This window comes from Anabas testudineus, chromosome 15, assembly GCF_900324465.2.
Source record: "Anabas testudineus chromosome 15, fAnaTes1.2, whole genome shotgun sequence".
NCBI classification, from domain to species: domain Eukaryota; kingdom Metazoa; phylum Chordata; class Actinopteri; order Anabantiformes; family Anabantidae; genus Anabas; species Anabas testudineus.
Genome location: NC_046624.1, coordinates 12829352 through 12852072, shown reverse-complemented (window position 1 = coordinate 12852072; position 22721 = coordinate 12829352). Strand labels below are relative to the sequence as shown.

Genomic DNA, 22721 nt, shown 5'->3' with positions numbered 1-22721 from the left:
CCTAAAATAAATAAATCAATTAAATCAAATGTTTATATTACTGTTGCATAGTCCAAGACTATACAAATTATTTCCCCCCGTCAGCTGATTTCCACAAAGATACTTACTAACTTTATTATTAGATGAGAAGATCAGTACTCTACACTACTGGAATGTAATGAAGTACATTTAACTGAAGCATAGTTTTGACATACTTGTATTTGAGTATTTTCAAATTATATAAAAGTGAGTAGTTTTACTCGCTATACGTCTGTAAAACTGCAGTGGCTGCAATGGATATATAGATTTTTAACAAAACTGAGGCCTATTGTAGAGGAAGCAGACTATAGTGGCGTATTTGGCAGCTAGAGCGAGATACTTACCTCAGAGGTTGGAGGAGACCAAAAACAGAGCTAAAAGACAACCTTTACCATACAACCATACGACCTTTGCCACTTTACACACACACACACACACACACAAACATGATTCAAAATGAAATGTCAATGATGATGTTCATAAAGAAGCAACAGATGTATTAAAATATATCGAAAGGGAATAAAATATGGATAGTCACCTTTAGTATTAGTTAGTTGCTACCTTAGCACATTTATTTTTCTTAAATTTGTGTTGCAGTGAAGCAGGTAGGGACAGTTTCCAATATGCTCATAATTCAGTTTTTCAAATAGGACCAAATATTTGCTGTCTAAGCAGGAAAAAAATAAAAAAACGTTTTAATGTGCGCATTGATAAGAAAATCAACTGGTTTGAAGTGGTTTCTGAATTTGCTCATTATGTTCAAGTTGTTAAATAAAGTTTAAGAATCACTGTATTTGTGGTTTTACAAAAATATATATTTTGAACCCATGCAGCTCTTCTTTAGGGTAAACCTCCTATTTTGGCTCAGGCATTTAACTCATATTGCAATAAAAAGTTAAAAGTGGCCATTTCCATTTTACAGCTACCGTCCTTGTTATGTTTTATGCACAGCAGGAAACAAGTTAATCTGGCAGAAGATGGGGACTGAGAGCGCATTACATTCTCCCAAAATGTACATTATACAAATGTTTGATGATGGATTAACCTCTTACGCACAAAAATTCAAATTGGACAACAGTCGGAGAACAGAATGGCTGCCATCTCTTAGATGCCTAACACAATCAGTCTCCACAGTAGTACACTTGACTAACATCCCACCATATACTATATGAATAACAAAGGCAAGGGCTTTTAGTAAACAGCTATAACTCACAGGGAAACTGTTTACAGTCGTGGTATGTAGACCTGGCCAGAGTGAACATCATCTGTTATTTACTACCCTACGGGCTTGGCTCTAATGCAGCACTGTTTTATGCAGCACTCCAATAGGCACAAATACAGCCCATGACGTCCGGACATGAAACAGGCAGCAGTGGCTGCCGTGCATGGCCAAGTGTTCTCAGAGGTGAGAGAGAAATACACAGCTGGGGTGTGTGAAAGTGACATGAATAGAGTATATCTCTGTGGTGTCTGTGTACGCACAGACTTTCCACTCAGACCTCTCAGTGAACCTGGCTGCTGGCCTTCTGAAGGCTTAAGGGCTTGGCAGGCTCGTTTGAGCTGCATTGTGGTATCTCTTCTAGACAGCTGTTTGGTCAAACACACACTGTCTATTAAGGTATCAAATTTGTATTCCAAAAAAGCACGACACTGTTGGTTTTGAATTTTAACTAGACATCAGACAGTTAAAATTTTAGTTTCTTCCTCTGTTGTGGTTAAGGCTTTAAGCTTTCGGTGTTCGGCATGATGTAAAATCTTTTTCTCAGTCCGATTTGTGGTGTCAAGAGACAGACTGTGAGGAGCATCGCAATCACGTTAAAAAGTACAACTTTGTTCAGAAATATCACATAAGCCATTTCACCCCTTCACTAATTACTGTATTAATGAAGACAGAGGTGAAGGCTACTGTGATGCTGTGCCCCACGTTGTACTGAGATGCTGAGTGCTGCTGCCCTCCAGAGGCCAGAAACGGCTACAACACTATTTTCACTGCACTGAACATCACTCAACCGGCTGTAGCATCAGCAACATGAGATGAGTTCAGAGCTCAAACATGTTTTCAGTGTGTAATGCAGTGAATCTTTCAACTTAAATATCCAAAATGTCCTTCTAATTCTCTACATTTTACAAGAACAGAACAGGCTGAGAAGAAGCTCCTTCATAGTCGTAGTCATTGTTGTGTTTTTCATGTTAACAGTGCAGCCACCTTTGAAACTGACTAAATAACACATCACCTGAGTGTTTGAAATTATAGATTAGATTCTTTATGCCACATGCACATCTTGTATTTGTTTTACAATGTATTATTTGCAACAATAAATTAATACATCATGTCTCTGAGCACAACAAGCAAGCAAACGCAAACATGCTCCAACACAGCAAGCAGACAAACAGGTTTTAATCAGCAAACACCCATAGTTCCAGGCCAGTGAGTCTGGCGATCCCAACAGAGGAAACAGCCAGTGGGATGGACATAGTCCACATTTAATTCCTGCGGGCTATAATTCTTATTTTATTTCAGGCACCAAATACAATATATCAGCAATATGCAATGTCTGGCAATGTAAAACTGCATCGGTTTTTTGGTTTGGTTTTTCGATGATTATAGCTGAAGGCGACAATATTATAGACTCCACACTGCAAACTTTTGCTTTGTCAGTTGGTGCTAAATTAAGCAGCCAAGCGGCCACAGGCTGAAAGCATCTAAACCAAAGTCAAATGTGCAGGTTCTCCTGATGCAGAAGCTCTAAGAGGTGGCCAGTCAAAGTGAGCTGCACTACTATCTCGCTCGGCACTATGGGTAAGAAATGAGAGGAATGTCAGCCAACCTAGTCAGAGCTAATTTATTTGCATAACTGCATCCAGCTGTTTCACCACTTCAGCTGTATTGCATAGGTACAGATGTGGGTTTATACAAGGTATAAACACATTCAATACTGTGATATTTTCGCTTTTTAATGCATGACGATGGAGAGACATAACGTACGTGATTTTTGAAGTTTGGATGACATCGTTTACTTTACTATATATAATTCACCAGATGATTATTCTGGTCATCTTGACACTCAGTACAGTAGTGGTGATCTCCATGGAAAATGCAACATGTGAAGCTTTGAAATGCTCCTACAAGACTGACGATGTAAAAATGTCTCCCTTTTAAATGTGTACCAATATGAAAACTAAGTTCCTGATTAGACCCCACTTTTAGTTTTGTTTTGTTTAATGACCACCTTAAGTGGCATCACTGGCCCATGTGATTTCTTAAAAATCCCTACATGCACTCTAAACTATCTCTCTCACAATATAGATATGCTTTAGTACAGGGGTGGCCAACCCTAGTCCTCAAGAGCCACAGCCCTGCTTGTTTTCCAACTATCTCTGCCCTACTCTCTGCTGATTACCTGGATCAGATGTGTCCAGCCAATCAGAAGCAGGAAGTGCAGGGATGGTTGGAAAACAAGCAGGGCTGTGGCTCCTGAGGACCAGGGTTGGCCACCCCTGCTTTAGTAGATATTGTGTATACATAGTAGAAATGTGTAGTTTCTGGCACTAGTGGTGCAAACCTGACAAAAAATATATTTTCAGTGACACTTGTTAGTGTAAATTCCTTTATAGGAACATAATATATTATTTGTTGGGCTAAATTAATCTGACAGGGCTGTAAACCTTAAAAGAAAAAAGCACTGATAATTGTTCAAAAGTGCATTTATTCAATTTATTCTTTTGGCACTTCCGTTTTCATCACTGGTCACACAGTTAACGTCAAACAAAAGTGAGCATCCCAGTACTACTGCAGCTAAAGAGTTATGTCAAATTTACTGCCCAGCAGAAATTCAAAATGTTATAATGTATAATAGAGCAGTTCTTAGAAATGTTTAAGCGGTTGCAAATTTTCACCAGTCAATAATAATAAAATAAGTCATAGTATGATTTTTAAGTAATGAATAAATATCATTTTCAGGGTTGTTAAATTTCAATTACCTCTGAAATGAAAACAACAAGAACATTTTAAGGCTGTAAGGTTAAGGGATAATCAACAAGAATTGCTTTCACTTTTAAGGATAAGAAAATACTGTGATAATTAGAGATGCTCAAATTGTTTCATTAGAACAATATTAGGCAAATAATTGGATAAAATATTTCACATAAAAGTGACATACAGTATAAAACGATATTTTAAAAAAACATGCTAAAATACAGCACCAAAATGAGACAGAATGAGGCTAACATAAAGCAGCTTTGGCAACAACTGGGATTTTCTGTAAGTAAAGGAGGAGGAAAAAGTTTAATTTCAACAGCTAAAGGCATCGTCAGCAAAATGAATCAAACATGCAGGCTTTAAATGCTTAAAATGTTTTCAAAAATTACATTAGAAAAAGGTTCAAGGAGTGGACACAATATGACTTCTTATTTCAAGTTAAAGGTCGCCACTGGAGAATGTCATCAATTCATTCTGGTGTTCCCAGTATATTGCTCCCAATGCAACGTCTCAGGCCCTGTAGCATATAAACTCATTTTACGAGATGTCTCATTTCACTTCAAAGTCACAATTTGATCTGGCTGCTCATTTTGGCAAAGGTACCAGGTAAGATTTCAGTCCTTAGTAACCGTGTTAGGGTTAGCCTTTTTCACAAATTAAAACAATCTGACTGAGTAGTCTTTGTATGCATGTTTAGAGTTCTGCCAGCTCCATGAGTGCTAGTGCTTTTTCTCGAGGTAATTTGAGGGTACCCATCCTTTCCTTGGTCTGCCACTGTCCAGAACTTTGCAATACCACCATCCATTGGGGTTTCTTTCCAGGACCTCCAGACTTGTCCCCTCAGGAAATCCCATGGTCTCCTCATCACCATGGTAATCTGCTATGGAGACATAAACCTCTCTGAGGTTGTTATGAATGATGTGTGGCTTGGGTTTCACTGCGAACACTGGGAGGGCATTCTTCTGAGAACTGAGGCCAAGGGACTCAGAGCTACCTGTAGCAGACCTGTTTCTGCCGGGTAAAGCTATATTATTTGGTGCCAAGTTGCGTGGCACAGTGCCAAAGGAGGCATTGCGTCGAACTGTGGGGCTGGCACGAGGGTGATCTGTGGAGTTGAGGGATTCGTTTCTCCTGAGAGAGCCAACAGGGCTGCGACCATCCCTGATCGGAGCTGATATAAAGACAGACTGAGGCCTAACAACTTGCTGCTGTTTGGTGCTTTTCTGCTTGTGTGAACTGAACAAGCCAGCAGGTTTAGAAAGACCACCTGGAGGCTTGGACGGGATGGGTGGGGTGACCTTCTTTAGGTTTTGGTTGATATTGTTCAATGCCTGTACCCTTTGTTCATTCTTCTCTAGGCTGTTGGACTTGCTGAGGCTTCCAGGTTTTGTTGGGGTGCCATCAGATTCTGACCCTGCCATGTCATCTTGTTGCTTAATGGGTTCCAAGTAGTAAGTTGGAGCCCAACCCTCTGAAACTCCCCAGCGGATGTACCACCAGCCACTCTCCTGCTTCTCAAGCACTTCCACCTCCACTCCAGCGGGGAAACTGACCTCAGACTCTTGGACTTTTTCATAGGGATCTGTGGTACGATACAGGTTGCATCCTTCTAGGTCAGAGTCTCCACGGCTGCCTTTAGAATATATGGAGGAGAGATCAGATGTGCTCTGAGAGGAGAAAGAGTCCTCAGAGGAGATGACGGAAGCTGTCTCAGAGTCCTCGCCTTTAGTTTTGGTGCCATTCTTCAGCTGCCCCGTTGGCCTCAGTTGTCTTCTCAAAGAACTGATGTCCATCTTCTCGGCACTGGATGCTTTGGCTAGTTGAGGTTTAGGCCTCACCACTGGCTTTAGCTTAGAGGAAGACTTGGTAAAAGATGATGTCTTACTTTCCTCTTGGTCTTTCTTAAGTCTGGGCAGATCTGGAGTGGATTCAGTGGAGGCAGATTTAGGACTGGATGCCTCCTCAGCTTTGGTTGAAAATGGGCTGCCATTCAAGTCAATTCTGAGCTTGTTCCCTACTGGTTTCCATCCACCTGATATTGGGTTTGCAGTCTTGCCAGTTTCTGACAAGACACTTGTCTTGGAGGAGTTTGAGTCCCTGCTGTACTGTCTCTCTGGGGTCTCTCTGAAGGGCCGGAACCCGTCATTCTCATATATACACTCTTCCTCTCCCTCTATCTCCCTTTCTGCCTCGTGCCCATCTTCAAATGACTCACCCATCTTGAAGGACGCACTGTGGAGAGATGAAGCCGGAGAAGGCTTGGAGGACACATGGGATCCTTTCTCAGAGGATGAATCCTCATGTTTTGCATCCACCAAGGAACCTTCTCCCCTCAAAAACTCAAACTCAGACTCCAAATCCAGATCACCAATGGCAGGAACATCATATTCTGGCTCTTCATATACTGGTCTCCCTGGAGATACAGGGGACTCTGGAGCTTCAGATCCAGGGCTGCTAGGAGGTGCAATCTCCATTGAGTCTTGTTTCTTGACAGGTGGAGCTGGGGGTGGAACTTTGGGACGGCACAGAGTGCTTGTTCTACGATTCAGGTTGGGCTTTTTACGTTTATCAATGAAGGAGCAGGGAGCCCAGCCCTCCTTTTCTCCTATCTGGACATACCACCAACCACCAGAATTCTTCTCTATGACCTAAAATATGTAAAATAAGTTTTAGAAACAGTTTAGTCTATATAGGAAGGTATTTGTATACTTTATTTGATTTAGACTTTATCTTGGGGAAGGCAGAATTCTTACTGACCTGAGACCTGTAAATTGATACACTGACAGAAAGAGGTTTATCGTTGGTACCCAGATTAAAAAATGTCTTACAATGTCAAGCTTATCTTGAAAAGGAGCTCTTACCTCTGCTTTCTGTCCCCCGTTGAAGCTAATACCATCGGATATGCAGGACTGGAATTCTGCAATGGTGTAATACTCTGCTTCAACTGTAGGGGGCTCTGGTGGGGAGGGCAACTGGAATCCCTGATTAGAAACAAGACTTTTTGTTAGCGTTAAAGTAATGGTAATAACTCCATTATTTAAGTATTTTAGTCCAATGTTGAGGTACTGAACTTGATTATCTACTAGTTATCAGATTTATAAAGCAATGTGATAATTAACGACTAGAGTAGATTGATAGATGGACAGACAGATAAAATATCAAAACAATTACCAGTGTGGCATCTCTTCGAGGAGGAGGTTTTTGCCTAAGAACTGGGGAACCTGTAAAACAAACACAGAGAAAAAGTTTGGTTACACTCATGTGTATATATTTATAAACCTCAAGAAGTTAGTGGTAATGATACTATTCAAACATTCGCAGTAACATGACTTACCAATTTCTACCTGATGAGGGGCAATGCGGGCTATAGCTGGTGAAGCAGGCTCTGCTTTGTTTTTTCCATCCTGTGGGGAATTAGCAGGGCTGTAGTCGTTACAGGGGATTGGCAAGCTGATCTCCTTCCTGGCCACCTGGGGGCTCTCTGGGCCACCGTCAGTCTGTACATCTTTCTCACTTAAGGCTTTTTTGTTAAGTAGGTTGCTGATCTCCATGATGTTTCCAATGATCTCCACTGGGCCTGTTACAGTCTTTTTACGAGGAGAGAAGTCATCCTTCATCTTCTTTAGGTAAGAGGCTGGAGCCCAGCCCTCTTTATCCCGATACCTGTCAAAAAAGTTCGAAAAGCACATAATAAAAAATCCCATGTTTTTGTAAAGAGAAGAAAAAAAAAATATCTAGAGGAAATGAGAAGATGCTTACCTGATAAACCACCAGCCCTCTAGGTTCTTCTGAATTACCTCCACAATGACTCCTTTTTCAAAAGCAATTTCATCCTTGCCCTGGCTGGAGTAGGGCTGCACGGTTATGTACTTCTCTTCTGTCAAACCAGGGGGAGAACGGTAACAAAGTTAAGCTTTTGAGGGCTGTAAAATCTCTAGATATTTGTAAGGAAAAGAAAATGGAAGTACAAAGCAAAGAAAGCAAAGAAGGGACAATATACAAACAAAAATATACACATTTATAGCAACACTTATTTATAAATTATCTCCCGATATACTGGTACCAATTTTCTAAATAAAGCTAGGACAAAGGTGTATCTTTTCTTTGATGCACAATGGAACTGTTCTGCTTTCTGGCATTTCATTCAGCTACCAGATGTGAATGTAGATGTGCTGTGTGTCCTAAAATGTTCTTTGGTACATCCAATTTGTATATAAATCTTTTATGAAACTGAGAGAACTTTATAAAGTTGTGACTAAGTATGAGACATAATTGATTCCTGCATTTACAAAGTGTTTAGCCAATTTATCAATATTTTTTTTATCTTAGGCTACACAGATAGTATGATCTATACTAGAAAACTGTAACAACCTAATAATACAGAGAATTCATCTCTTTTTGTTCTTTGTGTCCCTCCACCACAGCTCACCTGAGACACACCATCTTTGGGAACACAAAGAGTAAATTAGGAACAAAAAAAACATCTATTTCATTTCACTACCTCAGAGTGGTTTAACATCAATGCATTTTTGGATGAAATGAACACTGCAGGTTTTGTCTGTTGTTTTGAAAAGATCTCTGTGAATCCAGTATAAAGAAGATGGATAATTATAACTAATAATGCCTATTATATACAAAAGATATCAACTTATGAATGTAAGACTTTAAAGCTTAGGACAAATATAAAGACTAGCTGAGAGACTCTTCCAGAAACCAGAAATACAGAAGCCTTAGACAAATGCATACAGACTGGTTTAGTTTTCAGGAATCAGTAAGGCGCTTAAATCCCTGTGTTTTATGTCCTTGTACCACAAAAACATGCAACTGCAACTGTTCAAAAGCAGTGCAATTTATGCCAAAAGGACAAAAATGTGCATCTTTAGGGTGAAATATTGGCTGGAGAGGACTTCATAGCCTATAGAATGAACCAGGGAGTTAAACTTTGTAACACAAAGTTAACTTCTGGTGAACCTGTTTATTTACTGGTATGTGTTTACTGATAATAATATACTCAGGTGACAACCCAGTTTAAAAAAAATAAAAAAATAAAAATCTTTCTCTATGAAAATGGCTGGCAGCAGAAAACAAACCCAACCCAACACGGTCATGATGCCCAGATCATACTCATAACTGGCTCAGTAGTCGTAATGTTAGTTTCCCTGCCTGAAGGCCAAGATCATAAACCACAACATCCCCAGTGTGAGTTGTTCCATCTCTCTTCCTTCATTTCCTGTAATCTCTCTACTATCATCTAATTAAGGCATTTTACCCCCATAAAAATTAAGAAGCACTAATGTTCTTAAATCCTTAAAATGCCATCAATTAAAATACATCATAATATCAACTGCTCTGACATAGTTAAATTACACAAAGGCTATTGAGGCAAATTACAGCACATGGGACAAGCCAGAGTCCTACCAGTGCCCTTGGCCTTGTGACAGTGAGTGCCTCCTAACTCGGCACATAATAGAGAGCAGAGGCTCCATGCTGATTTATGCATTCTCTTGAGGCCAAGGGGCAGAGCAAAGGGATCATTTCCTGTCATTATAGCAATTCCTGTCTGAACGCAGACAGCACAAGAAGGAAAAGAGCATGTAAAGAATCACTTCTCTGTGTGCTGTCCTTTAAGTTAATACACAAAAATGAACATTCTGGTGACAAACTATTCCATTTTCCTTTTCCCCACCCACTTCCAAAGTTGTGTAAGAGCTGAATGGGTGTGGGATAGAAATTCCCTTTGCTTGCAAAAAATCCAGTAGGCTCCTTGGGTAAAGGATATTACTGTGCTCTTTATTTTCCTTTTGCCTGGTGCTTCCGGCCTCTTTGTGGCAGGGCTGGTAGAATGTTTTCCTCTCACTAACCTCCTCTTATCCTCTTATCCAACAGTGCAGTGAAGGCAAACTCGGAATCACGTGTTATGTTAACCACAACATGCATCGCCTGCATCAGTGTTATAAATTATTCTTGTGGAGTCAGCAAACTATCTGTTTTGTTTTGTTTTTTTTTTCCTTTTTCTTTTAACACAAAGCAGAATTTCTGTCCTCGGGTGAAAACAGCTCTCTCTCCACTCCAGAGAGCAGCATCCACTGCCAAGCGCAAAGTTTGGGCTGGACTCAACAGCTTATCCTCACTCCTCTGACAACAGTCCAAATGCATCTCCTGTGGAAAAAAAAATTTCTTGGCCTTGGTAAGAGTAACATGTACGAGTCTCTGACTGAGAATGTGATTTTTTTTTTCTGCTAACCAAGTGGGAGATTAATAAGCCTCTTTGTTTATCCTTTAATATTGGTTACTATCTACATAACAGCAGGATAAATGTCTGTTTCTACACACTTCGGTAAAACACACACTCATTAAAAAAACTACATAAATCCTTCATTTGCTCATAAAAAAGCAAAATATGGCTCTAAAATGCAGCATAAGGCATTCCAAACTAATACACAACTACTTTCAGATGAGTGGGTAGGGTTTTTTTCTGTTTTTCTGAGAAGATTGTTTTTTGGCACACAGTGTTTAATTATATCAAAAGCATGGAGCAATGTTGTAACATAATGTGAGCTTAGCATCAACAACTGGTGTATATAAAGTTTCACCTTTGCGTTCGAGGCTCATTTTATATTAACATCAGTTAGTGGTTAGCAGTTGTGGATTGTGGCTCATGATAAATGTATTTGATGGAAGACAAGACGGGATGCAAGACTGAACAACTGTCTGAATGTGAAGAGGGACAAGTTGAGCCATGTGATAAAAGACAATACGTAAGGACTGAGAAGAACAATAACAAAAGGAGGGAGGGAGGTGATACAGCATCTGTCTCAGTTCACCTCGGCTCTGCTGCCTGCTGATGACACCCCCCAACGTCCATCTCCGGTCCAGCCTCTTCAGATGAGCCTTATGTCGCTTAGTAACTGACAGACACACATGGTGACCAGACGACAAACAAACAAACATGTGAGACATGGAGAGCAAGCACATATGTTACACAAACACACAACACACAACACACAAATGACATGGATCCATTATTAGCTACATACATGGAAGACAAAAAACAAGACCACAAAGAAAAACATGGTGGACAGTTAGGGTTGACAGATGGGGGTTATGGAGGAAGTGTTAAACCAAGACATCTTCTCTGTGGCTTGTAATTAGGATGTTGTTAGCATGGTTTTCCAATCCTGTTGTGTTAAAGCATCTGGGACACACATTGTTGCTGCAGGAATGCCACCCAATTAATAGAGCAGCTGAGGGTGCTGCTGGTTGGAGTTGTGCTGTGCCTCAGAAGATCTATGTTTTCCAGTACATTTTGTGGTTAAAAGATGGAAATGATTCATGCCAATGGAAGATGTCTCATGTTAAAATGACAAAGCTTCTGTAATTATCTTATGGAGGAAAACAAAACCCTTATTCCTCACAGCTTAATCTTTAATTACAATGATGGAAATATCTGGCAGAACTTGAGAACTTGGATTTCCTTACATTCAGACAAAGCTATGCTAGCCGTTTTGGCATTCACAACTTTGTGCAATTGCGAGCCCTACCTACCTGCTGAGTGTTTTGTCTGTGGCTTGGTGTTTCTCTTCATTTCTCAATCCGCTTTGCACTAACCCCAACTGGAGGATTCTTCCGATAAAGGGAGGTTTTTCTTTCCACTGATGGCTAGTGCTTACTCAAGAGGGATTTTTGATCTAATTCCTTTTTTATTGTCATTTGGTGCTATTTAAATAAACTGAAGTAAAGTGAATTTGAAATCTTGTAGACTGTACAAATAAACTAACTGGCTGCTCACATTATATTTAGCTAATGTTATATTTAGCTTACACATATCAGTGATATGAGTGGTATCAGTTTAACTCATTGCCTAAAAGCAAAGAAACATATTTCCCAAGATGTCTAACTGTTCCTTAAAGCAATATGATTATTTCTGTATGAAATATGAACAAAGCAAGGATGAAACACGTGTGCACATTTCCAATAAATCATATCTAAAACTGTCTGAGCTTTCAACATGCATCTTTTTTGGCTTTTTTGAGTAAATAAAAAATATATATCTCATGAATCCCAAATAAATTTTTCCATAAATATGCGCTTTGTTTCTATGACAGTGTAGTGACACACATTGCTGAAGACCACAGGACTGACAAGGAGATGCTTTATGAGTTTCATGCCATTCCCATGACTGACTAAACACATAAACACAAATCACACTGACAGATTGTCCTTCTTGAAGCCCCTGGCAGCAAACTCTAGCTATCTCTGCCAGAGTAGATAGGAGTTGGGTGTAGAAGTGTGCATTTAGGTATGTGTGTGTGGTCATACATTTGTGGTATGTCTCTTCTCTTGATAAATACATACAGTATTCTGTAAGTCCATATGGGAAGAAAAGGGCATTTAAACTCATTACACATATTGTAAAGCAGTAACACAGTAATATCTTTCTCTCACTCCATCCTTGAGTCATAACATATTCGACACCAAGGGGATCCTTGGTCCCATTGTTAGAGAATACACAGTTTGTATAACAAAAGCTGTGTTGGCCAAACTGCTGGAAAATCGTAATGTTTGTTTGGAAGTGTAATGCACAACTTAATTATTTCCTTACCTCCCATTTCTTGGGTTTTCTCTAACATATTGTGGCATAAATGTTAACCTACATTCACTGCACTGCCTGTCAAAATCTGAGTATATGACATTAAGTGAACTCTGCTGCACAGTGATTATAATGTTTACCTCACAAATATTGAGAAACATGGCTTGATCTGCCCTTAAATGTCTTGATAACCAAATCTGACAGGGCAATCAAAATGATTACATGATTGGATGCTGTCCTGAATAACCACCATTCAAAGAGCATGACGTCATGAAACATCCTGATGTTTTATTCCTTATTGCTGATGGAAATGCACGCCTTTTTCATAGCTTGTTATATGGAGGTCAGCTGTGCTGTGTTTCTTCTGTACAGTGCATAACTGTACATCACTTCAGTGCTTGTGGTGTGGTTTCTCCTGCAACTCCTCCTTGCTGTTTACCCAGGTTTGAATCCACACTCTGTAAAAGTGTGCTTATGATGGCAGGCAGACAGAGAAAAGTGTTCACATTAGCCTGGCGTCGGCCATTAGCGTAGGTCGGCAGCGGTGAAGAAGGGGTGATTTTTCTCCATTTTATCACAGATCAAAGACTGAGGATTGAGGACAGGGGTGGCATTTGTGTGTAGGTATATAACAGAGTGTGTGGTGTTGTATCTGTGCTTGGGTGGGCAGAGGCAGTAGAGTTTGCACTGACTTACCTTCCCCGGCTTTAGACGCACCCAGCTCCAAGTCATCCCGTGTGCCACTGTGGGAGTTGAGATAAGTAGCAGGGACCCAACCCTGCTCCTCTGCGGTGCTGACAAACCACCAGCCTGTGGAAACACGAGACTATGAAGGGTGCATTGTGTGCAGGATGTTTAACAAACATGTCATACAATGCATTACAGAGCAAGATACAGTACTGTAGGTACAGCCTGAAGTTTAGAGGTCTTCTGAGGTTTAGAAGATCTGTTGAAATTTTCCAGATGAATTTGGAACTTGTGATAAGAATCCCACCCGAGTCTTATAGTCTGGCTTATATCCTCTGTTAAATCACTTTGTTTTAGTCAGTGAGCACTGTTTTGATAAAATGTCTCAAGTCATAGGGATGAGCTACAAATGAACACAAGCATGAGGAACTTGATTGTGCTCCCAACAGAATCTATAACCACAGTTAGGGCCAAGAACATCAGAGGGAACACTGCCTAGCTGTAGCTCGACTCGTGAGAAATTTCATGATTTCAGTGGGTAAAACTTTGCTCATACTAGCCAAAATAACCATTTGCAATGTTGCAACAACTGCTTTATGACAAATGCCTTAGCATTAGAGATGAGCACACAAAATAATGTTTCTTTTTTACATCTGATCTTAATAAAGTGAGTGAAATACAGGGATCCCTTGCACTAGGCAAGGTTAACCAAATGGGCCCTTGTGGCAAATGTAAATTACATATGTGCACTTATAGTGGTAACAATGACAGCACAAAGCCACCTCACATTTGTGAAACTGCGTCACTTCTCTGCAGGAGTCGAAAGTGACAAAGTTGGCAATAAATTAAGCGCATTGTGGTATAAATGTCCTATATGTGGTATGCCACATGTACTCTATTTGTTGTGGTAACTGGAATACAATATGGCTGACAGCTGTCTGAACAGCTCATAAAAAGGATAGAAGTTTTTCCATCACACTTTCACAGCTGGTCCAAACCTGCAGTGTATATTTTCCTACAGAAAGTGTGAGCTGTATGGTAGTTTAGTTGCAGACAATTCACAAAAAAAGCAGAGTGTATGATGGACAGGAACAATTGGAAAATGTTTTGCTTAATTGATGCTGTGGTGAAAGATAGGGTGCGCTACAGAATGGCAATTGAAATACCAACAAAAAGATTGTGGACCCCTATATTTGGCAATTGTGACTGATCTGCATTTACAGCGATATGCTGCAATTATGTCTTTAAGTCTGCGCCCTGTTGCACTGTTAGACAGGTAGCAATTAAATAGAAGGGGTTAATAATGGTGTTTATGGATGATACAATTGTACACAAAGAGGTCCTTTCAGCACTTTTTTCACTCCATTATGTTTCTGCTTTAGGTCAGGCAACATTTGAAAAATGACTATACTCAAAATGTCACACCTACTGGATTATTACATCTTAACTTTCAGCAAAATAAACCATAGTGAAGATACAAACCTAGAAATAAAAACACACCACGGTTTTCATTGCAATCTACAGATTTCTTCAAGGATGCTGCAGGCTGGATTTAATATTGGGTACATTTCTCAGGCTGTTTCATACTACAGTTGTGGTTACATAAACCTAATTGTGTAGTGTGTCTCAAATTCAGATGTCTCGTGCAACTGCTTTAAATGGTTCCCCAGCCACGCACCTATCTGTCTGCCCAAGTTAATGGGAATCTTGGCAAACTAGGGATTTCCTGCTGACAGATTAAATGCATGATAGAGAAATTCTTTCCTGGCCTATTTGCCCATACATCTGTGTAATCCATGTAAAAGATGATTTAATTGATGAACTTTCTAAGCTACACAGCAAAAACATTATCAGCTGTACGGTGGGGCTTGTATCCATGGAGTTAGGGTGGGTCCAAATAGGAGGATGCTGTTAGTGTCTGGCTCTGAGCACCACGCTGGATCAGGCTCAGAGATGAAACAAACCATGTAATGGGCTCAATCTTTGCACCAAAGCTAGGGCTTCAACAAAACCTCATGCTGATAAATCAGACACAGAAGCAGGCTAGAAAAAACAAAATGGTGCCTACAACATTCACAAGACTTTTTATTTTCACAGAGGAACCGAAAGTTTTTGAGAGGATTCAAGTATTGTTTTGGCATTAATTACTCTGTACGCTGTAATTTTAAATATATTTGGTTTGAAATATTTTATTACAGAGCTGTAAATATTTAAATCTAATGTACAGTATTTAATGAGAGGCAAAGGGCACTATGAAGTACATTAATAGCACGTTAAATTCAACGGAGCACTTTCAACAAAGGTCAGCTTGGCAGTAGTTTTAAAAAAAGGGTCAACTCAAAAAGAAAAAAATTCTTATGTATGCAAATTGCCATTTTCACACTAACATGCTAACTTGGGGGCAAGTGTCATTTTCATGTGAGCAAACTGACACATATAGAAATGTAAACAAATATTGGATTAAGCTGCAGGAATGTACTAATTGAGAACATTTGGCTGTAAGTCTGAATATACGTTTGCAGCAAAGACGCACTGTCACTTTAAAAAGCTGAGTAAATATATGCTGTTATTGATGGCTAAGGCTGACTTGCCTGTATTTTTCAACCAACCTCCCACATGGCAGGTGCTTAGGCTGAGTTCACCGAACCTCAAAAGAAGCAATAAAAGCACTTTAAAAAGGCACACACGTTACGCAAGCGCTGATTTCCTGGCCATTGCAGGTTTACACCAGACAGATTGTAATTATATGAAATGCAGAAAAAAAAAAACACTTAAAGTCAGCTTAAAGCCTTTCACTGCATGTATTAATTCAAAGCTTAATTCAATCTTGCATAAAAACACCTCCATTGTCAAATATGGTAAAACAAAACAAAAATACTCTGGAGATGAACAAAGTCAATCTATACAGTTTATTTAGGGCTTCAGATTTTAAATAAAACCCATCTATTTTCCCATAGATCATACCCCCCACCCCCACTAGCACTACAAGGTTTTTATGGTTCTTCTCAATAAAGACACAAAAGATCAGAATTTTTGTGTCTTTATTTTAGGCACATTATATTTGTTAATCCTTTTGTCTTAGATGAAGATCAGATCATGTTTTACAACAAATTAATGTAGAAAACCATGAAATTCCAAAAGGTTCACATACTTTTTCTTGCCACTGTAGATATAGGTATTTTATGGTATGGAATCTTTCCATGACTGTGACTCTTACATTTTGGACAGTGTCAACTTCATATTTTACAGGGTTATCATTTGTACATGCTTCAAGATGACACAGACCTTTAACTGATGTTTTTGCAAAAGAAACAGCTGTTTTGTGGGTCTCCCGCTGCCAAGACTGCAATTTCACAGAATTACAATGCCTAACATTTCAATGAAATCATACTGGTAAGTATTCTTGTTTTTTTATCTTCATTTAACCCCCATATGTCCTAAAAGGCTTCAACCTTATGCTGTTTGGTATAGAATCTCTGCAGACACACCTAAAGGACAGTATATAACATCACTAAAGGGAAACAGTTTAAAGTAAAGCTCCTATGAGATTGAGTGAATGATGTGATTTTAGCTGCTGGAAAACAAATGTGCAGATAATGGAAGTAAAACAAACACTGAACCTGTCCTCACCACAACTGATGATACAAACATTCTATTTTCTCCATGTCTCCTGGCCTCTCTATGCACAGGAAAAACTAAAACTTGGGAAACTGCTGCTGCAGAGTTTCCACCACAAAGGAAAAAAACACAACATAGCCAAATGCTGACTAGCAATATACTTTGCTAAACATTATTCAACATTACGATTATAGCTACTTAGTCAACATCCTGAGTAAATCAAAAAATTTAAAACGTTTGAACACAGTTTCATTTTGTAACGCTCATCGTTTTTTGGGGTCAGTGGTTACATAAGATAATGGCTAAACCCACAACCCTCTGGTGGAGATCTCGTATAACATCATCACACCATAGGATCATGACCACAGACGTCAACCTCAAATGTCAAAGCCTCAGAAAGTAAGAAACCAAACAGTTTCTCTTGACAACAGCATTACAAGGACATCATGAAAAATTTGATTTTGTAAGCGTAGTGGAGGAAAGTTCTGTTTTTACCCCAGTAGACTGCTGCGAGGTGCAAAACCCTAATCCCCAATCAAATGTCTGCTTGATTCCAGTTCATTCTATAATAACTGATAATGTAAGTGTAATTTAGACAGACGGAAGCAATCAGATTCTGATTTAAAGCAATGGTTGACATTTTAGTAAATACTCATAGTTGCTTTCTCTTTGAGAGTTGTCATGTCAGTTCTCATGACAGCAGCCGCTTAGAAACATTGAGAGAACAGTTTAACTACTCCACTCCAAAAAAGAGTAAATAAAATAAATAGAATGTAAAAATCTATTAGCATCAAATTATTCTTTTTTTTGTTTTGTTTATTTTATGTTTTTATTTAATTATTGTACAATGAAGGAAAATCAGTATTGGCTATGCAAGTTTAATATTTCCGAGCAATTTGGAAAATAAATAGTGAGATTGATATTTCTAATGCCAATGCCCTTAGAAATATCAGACCTTTGTGGACTTTTGTTCATACTCTGTTTCAACTTATTTCCCTGCAAGTTCAGATACAGTGGACAATGGTATAAGGAGCTCTACAAGTCTCTTTTACTGTATCTGACATCTGGAAACTCTATCAGCTGTACAACTCGTGCTTCATTTTTACTGTAATCAACAACAGATTCTCAGCTGCAACAAGACTAGATTTATGCCACTTTGGATTTTTCCTAAAGTGACTGGATAACCTATAAAACAAAACTGCAATCTGCATTTACAATCAATCAAGTCTGAGACTTAAGCAATTACATATATAACAATGTGTGACTCTGAGGTTTCTTTTGCTCATTTTACATAATTCTTCTCTAAATCATGATCTGAAAGTGTACTAAAATTCATCATCAACATTGTTCTGTTCTTTGGAGTCACTGTGTAATACTCATAAATGATTTCTACACACAAAGCATGAATATGGGAACCAAAGATTCAGCAGTCAGAGGAGTTTTTTTTTACATGCTGAAATGAGGAGGAATGCAGTGGCTCAGCAGTCCTGCAGATATTCGACACCACTGTTGAGTACAGCAGGAGTAAACCCCATTCATTTCTAGCTTCTGTATTTATTAACAGTAGATCCAGTATCAAAGCACAAAGGGGAAGGTCTCTAGACCCATACATACACTTCCAGTTTTCATAAAACACTGGGTTTCAATTACCTGGGGTGGCTTTGGTGAGAAGGGGGGGGCGGGGGGGGGGGGGGGGGGGGGGTGCAAAAACGACAGAAAACGACTTTCAAGGGCTAATGTTGACCTAAGGAGCAACCTTCACTCCCTCCCAGATTCTGAAAGGATCCCCTCATGGTCTGAACAGAGCTATAGCCCACAGCTTGTTTGCTAGGCGCCACTGATTTGGAGACACAGCAGTCCTTGACTGTCTGAAAGCCCACCCCTAAAAAAGCTGGTTTGACTCAATGGTCAATTCTTGTATGAGAGAGAGGCACCTTTTTGGCTCAACAGAGTTTTCTATATAGAATTACTAAACATTTTGTGCTCTTAAATTTGGTTATTGCTCTGAATCTTCATCTATTCTCCATGCAACAAAATTAAAATAAATAAATTAACCAATAGACGTTTACATGTGAGTTACAAACCTTCCCTTTGAGTTTTCATATCTAAAAATGCAGGATGAGGTTCATTTCTTGAAATGGCCATTAGCACTACATTTGGTAAGCTGAAAGAATGTGGGGGGTGGGAATTACCAAGAGTTCATAATATGTCTTCCATCTGTTCTGAGACTTTTAACACTTGGCAAGATTTCTGTATCATCTCTTTGGTTGTTCACTGACAAGAGTTATAGGGTTTTCCTCTTTGATGCGAGGAAGTGTGCTTGCTGAAACTGTACATACCAAATTGGGAAATGTTGACCTTGCCTTTAATCCTCCTTAATATCAGAGATGGAAAAAAAAACTGTCAGCACACATGATGCTCTGACACTTGCAGAAACCACTGCTAAAATCTGCAAAATAAGTATTCTCAATAACCATCTGGCTATTGTGGCAACACATGTTTTAATGCCATTTTATTGGAACAGAAGAAAGTGTACTGATTCTAATACTGCCTTATATATTTCTATATATACCTTGTTTTTTACAGAAATAATCCTTTAAAGACTACAAGTAAGTCTTTGCCCTTGTAGTTAACTACTTCCCGGATAGGTCCTAGAAGCACTTCTCTGGCACAACATCGAGCTCCTGCTGAGCTGAGCTGTGAGATCATCTTGCTTCCAGCCTGAAGACAGAGATCAGGTATTATTGTTTTGGCACATTGTTCCATGTAAAGGCAAAGCAGACATCCTGCACACCCATCATGCCATGCTGAGAGCTATGCCCGTTTAATCTAACAGGATTTTAATCCAGCTGTTTTTAATGGGCTTTCAGCTAGGCAGTTGAGCATCACCTATATGCATGTCCATGTTGCCCTCCAGCAACTCCAGTTGGCAAACCTAAAGCCATTAATGCTTATAGGGTCATGTCTTATACAGATTAAATTACTGTCTTGGTAGACAAGACTTGAACTTGTTCCTTAAATGTCATTCTGCTTTAGGGCACAGAATGAAGAGGTAGAGCTACAGTACACGGGTGGTGCCAGGGTGTCTTGGTGAAGCCAGAAGGACCATCAAATATGAGCTGGCTGCTCCATAACAGTCGGGCATTCCTGAAGTACATTTGGCAAATTGTAATTCATACCGGCTGATCTTATCTTAAAGACATAATCAACCATGAATGGTCCACAGAAAGAGATTTTCTGCAGGGGACTGGGCACAACATAAGAACTGTAACACTGCCCTTAAACTGTAGGTGAACTGGATACAATATGTATATTCCCAGTGTCTACAAATTATTTTTTCCTTTCCTACATAATACTCTATTAAAAGGCAAAATTTAAACCTCTGAATATAGAGCATTTTAACTGACCAACAAAGATGCTAGCTTAGCTTTGGTTAACATCTCTCCAATATAGTGTAAACTGAGGCATCCTGGAGGATCCATTAAGCCATTATAATAAACCAACCTCACTGAACCACTAACTTTGGCAGGAAATGTCTTTTTCCATTTTCTCTCCAAGTTTTCTCCCTGTACTACTCCTGAGCCAGCGTCTCCCCCTGGCAGACTCTCATAAAGTAGACAAATAAAAAAGCTGCAGAGAGAGTGAGGACAGCATTAATAATTATAAACAATTTCTTATACAGTACAAGTTTTTTGGCAAATAGCATCTCCTGTGTTATAAGAGTATTTTTGCGAAGAAACTGAATGCTACAACAGCAGCCAGGGTTCTTTTTTGTAGATTACCCCTCACTGTACCTATTTCAAACCCCTACAACCAGCAATCAATATAAACTACTGGGCCAGTTGAAACAAAGGGTGCAACACTAACTATATCATCAAGCCAATGCAACGGAAAATACTGTCTTGGCTCGGAACAACAGGCTGGAAAAGTGTAGAAAGCTGAGCTCACTTAAAGGTCTGACCTAGATTCACTGCTCTGTCAAAGGCATATATTGTCTAATCCAAGGTAAAGGAAAGTCGATAACTGTGCTGAGCAGCACTCACAGCCAGAGTCTATGGTACAGTAGCTTTAACAGCAGGACATCTGTTGAAGGACTAGGGTGACTGGCAAAAATAATAAGGAACTGGAGTATGCCATTTATAGATCTGTCACTATTACACTTCCAATCCTACTCAACATCCTCTTATGTGTTTATGAAAAAAATCCAACACATATCTTGTCAGACACAGTGCTGATACGAAATTAGGCAGCTCAATAAAAATCAGTGTAAAACTTTTATCATGACAGCTATGACAAACACAACTGAGTATAACTCAGCATATTCACTACTTAGCTCCTCAATGCACTCAACCTGTCAGAATCTATTAAATGGTTTGTACTTATCCGGCGAGGGAATGGAAGGTGAATCAAATGAGCTTTGTAATCTTCTTAGCACACACCTGGTCTTGTAAGTATTGGCAAAATGACATAGAGTGATGTCACGCAGCCAAATGGAGCCGATTTAGCTGATTGCCATTGCAGAAGGTGTTGAGATTTGAGTTAAATGCTAGCTGTGCTGCTGGAAACAGTCACCACAGTAAGATGAACGCAGATGGAACTGTATTTAGATATCTATGATAGTGGTCATCAGTGTGTAATAAAACTGTCAAATAGCCTTAGGATGTGTTTTAAGAAGCCTGCAGTCTACTGTCCTGCTTTCTAGAAATTAATGACAAATCCAACCTTACTAGAGATGAATAAAAAATCTGAACTTAGAGTGGCAACAAAATATAGCCTGTATCAGAGTAGAAGATGAAACAAAGCAATATTAACATGAAAACTAAGCAACAGTAATAACACAGAAGTCGGAAAAATCATAAATTACATTCTGGGTGGATCATGAAGACACATTCAACCACTATCGCTTTGCAAAGTGGTCAGCTGAAATACAAAAGCAAAAGGGCCTCTATTTAAAAGCACAAGACCATGTTTAAGTTCATAGAGCAAAACTCCAAGGCCCCTGATAAAAGGACTTCAAGGTGTCAGAATATCCGCCTTACTGTGGCTCCCCATTGGGTTGAAATCCTACTGCAGCAGGGAGTGAAAACAAATACATGAACCCGAAGGCAGGACATATGACACTTCAAAGCAATCCTACTCTACGGAACCTTTTCCCTTAGGCCGGTGTGGCATGGCATTTCATCCACACCCTTATGAAACCCAAGTCCAATTGCCTTCCTGGTCACAGTTTCCTTCTCCATCTTGCTTTCCCTGTCTTCCATCCTAAGAACACATGAGTCCCATTACTGTTTTACTGTCTCAGCACACCATTAAAGCTGAATGTCAGGCCCTGTTACTGGGCCTGTACCTCTACAGTCACTCATGTGTTTCATATGACAATTTTGTTTCAAATAAAAGTAATTCTAGCAGATGCTTTTCAACAAATGTAACTGATGATTTAGTATTCATTACATTAATAACAAATTCTATGACATTTCATTCATGCTGTATCCATGTGCTGTAATAATAATTATGAACAACTATTTGTGTCATCTTTCATGCATGAGATTCAATAAGGAGTACAGCATATTACCAGAATACCATGAAGTTGTGTCTTGTGTCAGCATGCTACTGACTCATAACACATTCAATACTGTCAAACTACATTTCATCTGCCATAAAACACCATCATAGCCCTGTCTGTTAGCTCTTTCCACAGTTTAAACAGCTGACTAAGGACTCTCTGCAGCTGGCATTTGTAAATCCAACATGTCTTGTAGGCTTTCCATTAAAATGAGGTGGAATAATTAATACAAGTCAGGAAGACATTCTTCTTGCTAGAGGTAACAT

The 22721-nt window shown here is 39.4% G+C and overlaps 1 protein-coding gene across 2 annotated transcripts in view; it reads right to left on the bottom strand.

Annotated features, from left to right (window-relative positions):
• Positions 1–3705: 3705 nt before the first annotated feature.
• sh3pxd2ab (SH3 and PX domains 2Ab) overlaps positions 3706–22721 on the bottom strand; it is a 48319-nt gene continuing 29303 nt past the window's right edge. Inside the window, exons 8-14 of one of the 2 annotated variants that reach the window (XM_026355045.1) lie at positions 13284–13397; positions 10822–10905; positions 7757–7874; positions 7332–7660; positions 7169–7218; positions 6859–6978; positions 3706–6645 (exon numbers count right to left, since the gene is read on the bottom strand). In XM_026355045.1, coding sequence (XP_026210830.1) covers positions 4717–6645; positions 6859–6978; positions 7169–7218; positions 7332–7660; positions 7757–7874; positions 10822–10905; positions 13284–13397 — 2744 coding nt within the window. In that variant the 3' untranslated portion in view covers positions 3706–4716. The remainder of the gene's footprint in view (positions 6646–6858; positions 6979–7168; positions 7219–7331; positions 7661–7756; positions 7875–10821; positions 10906–13283; positions 13398–22721) is intronic. The other variant, XM_026355046.1, reaches the window with a different exon arrangement.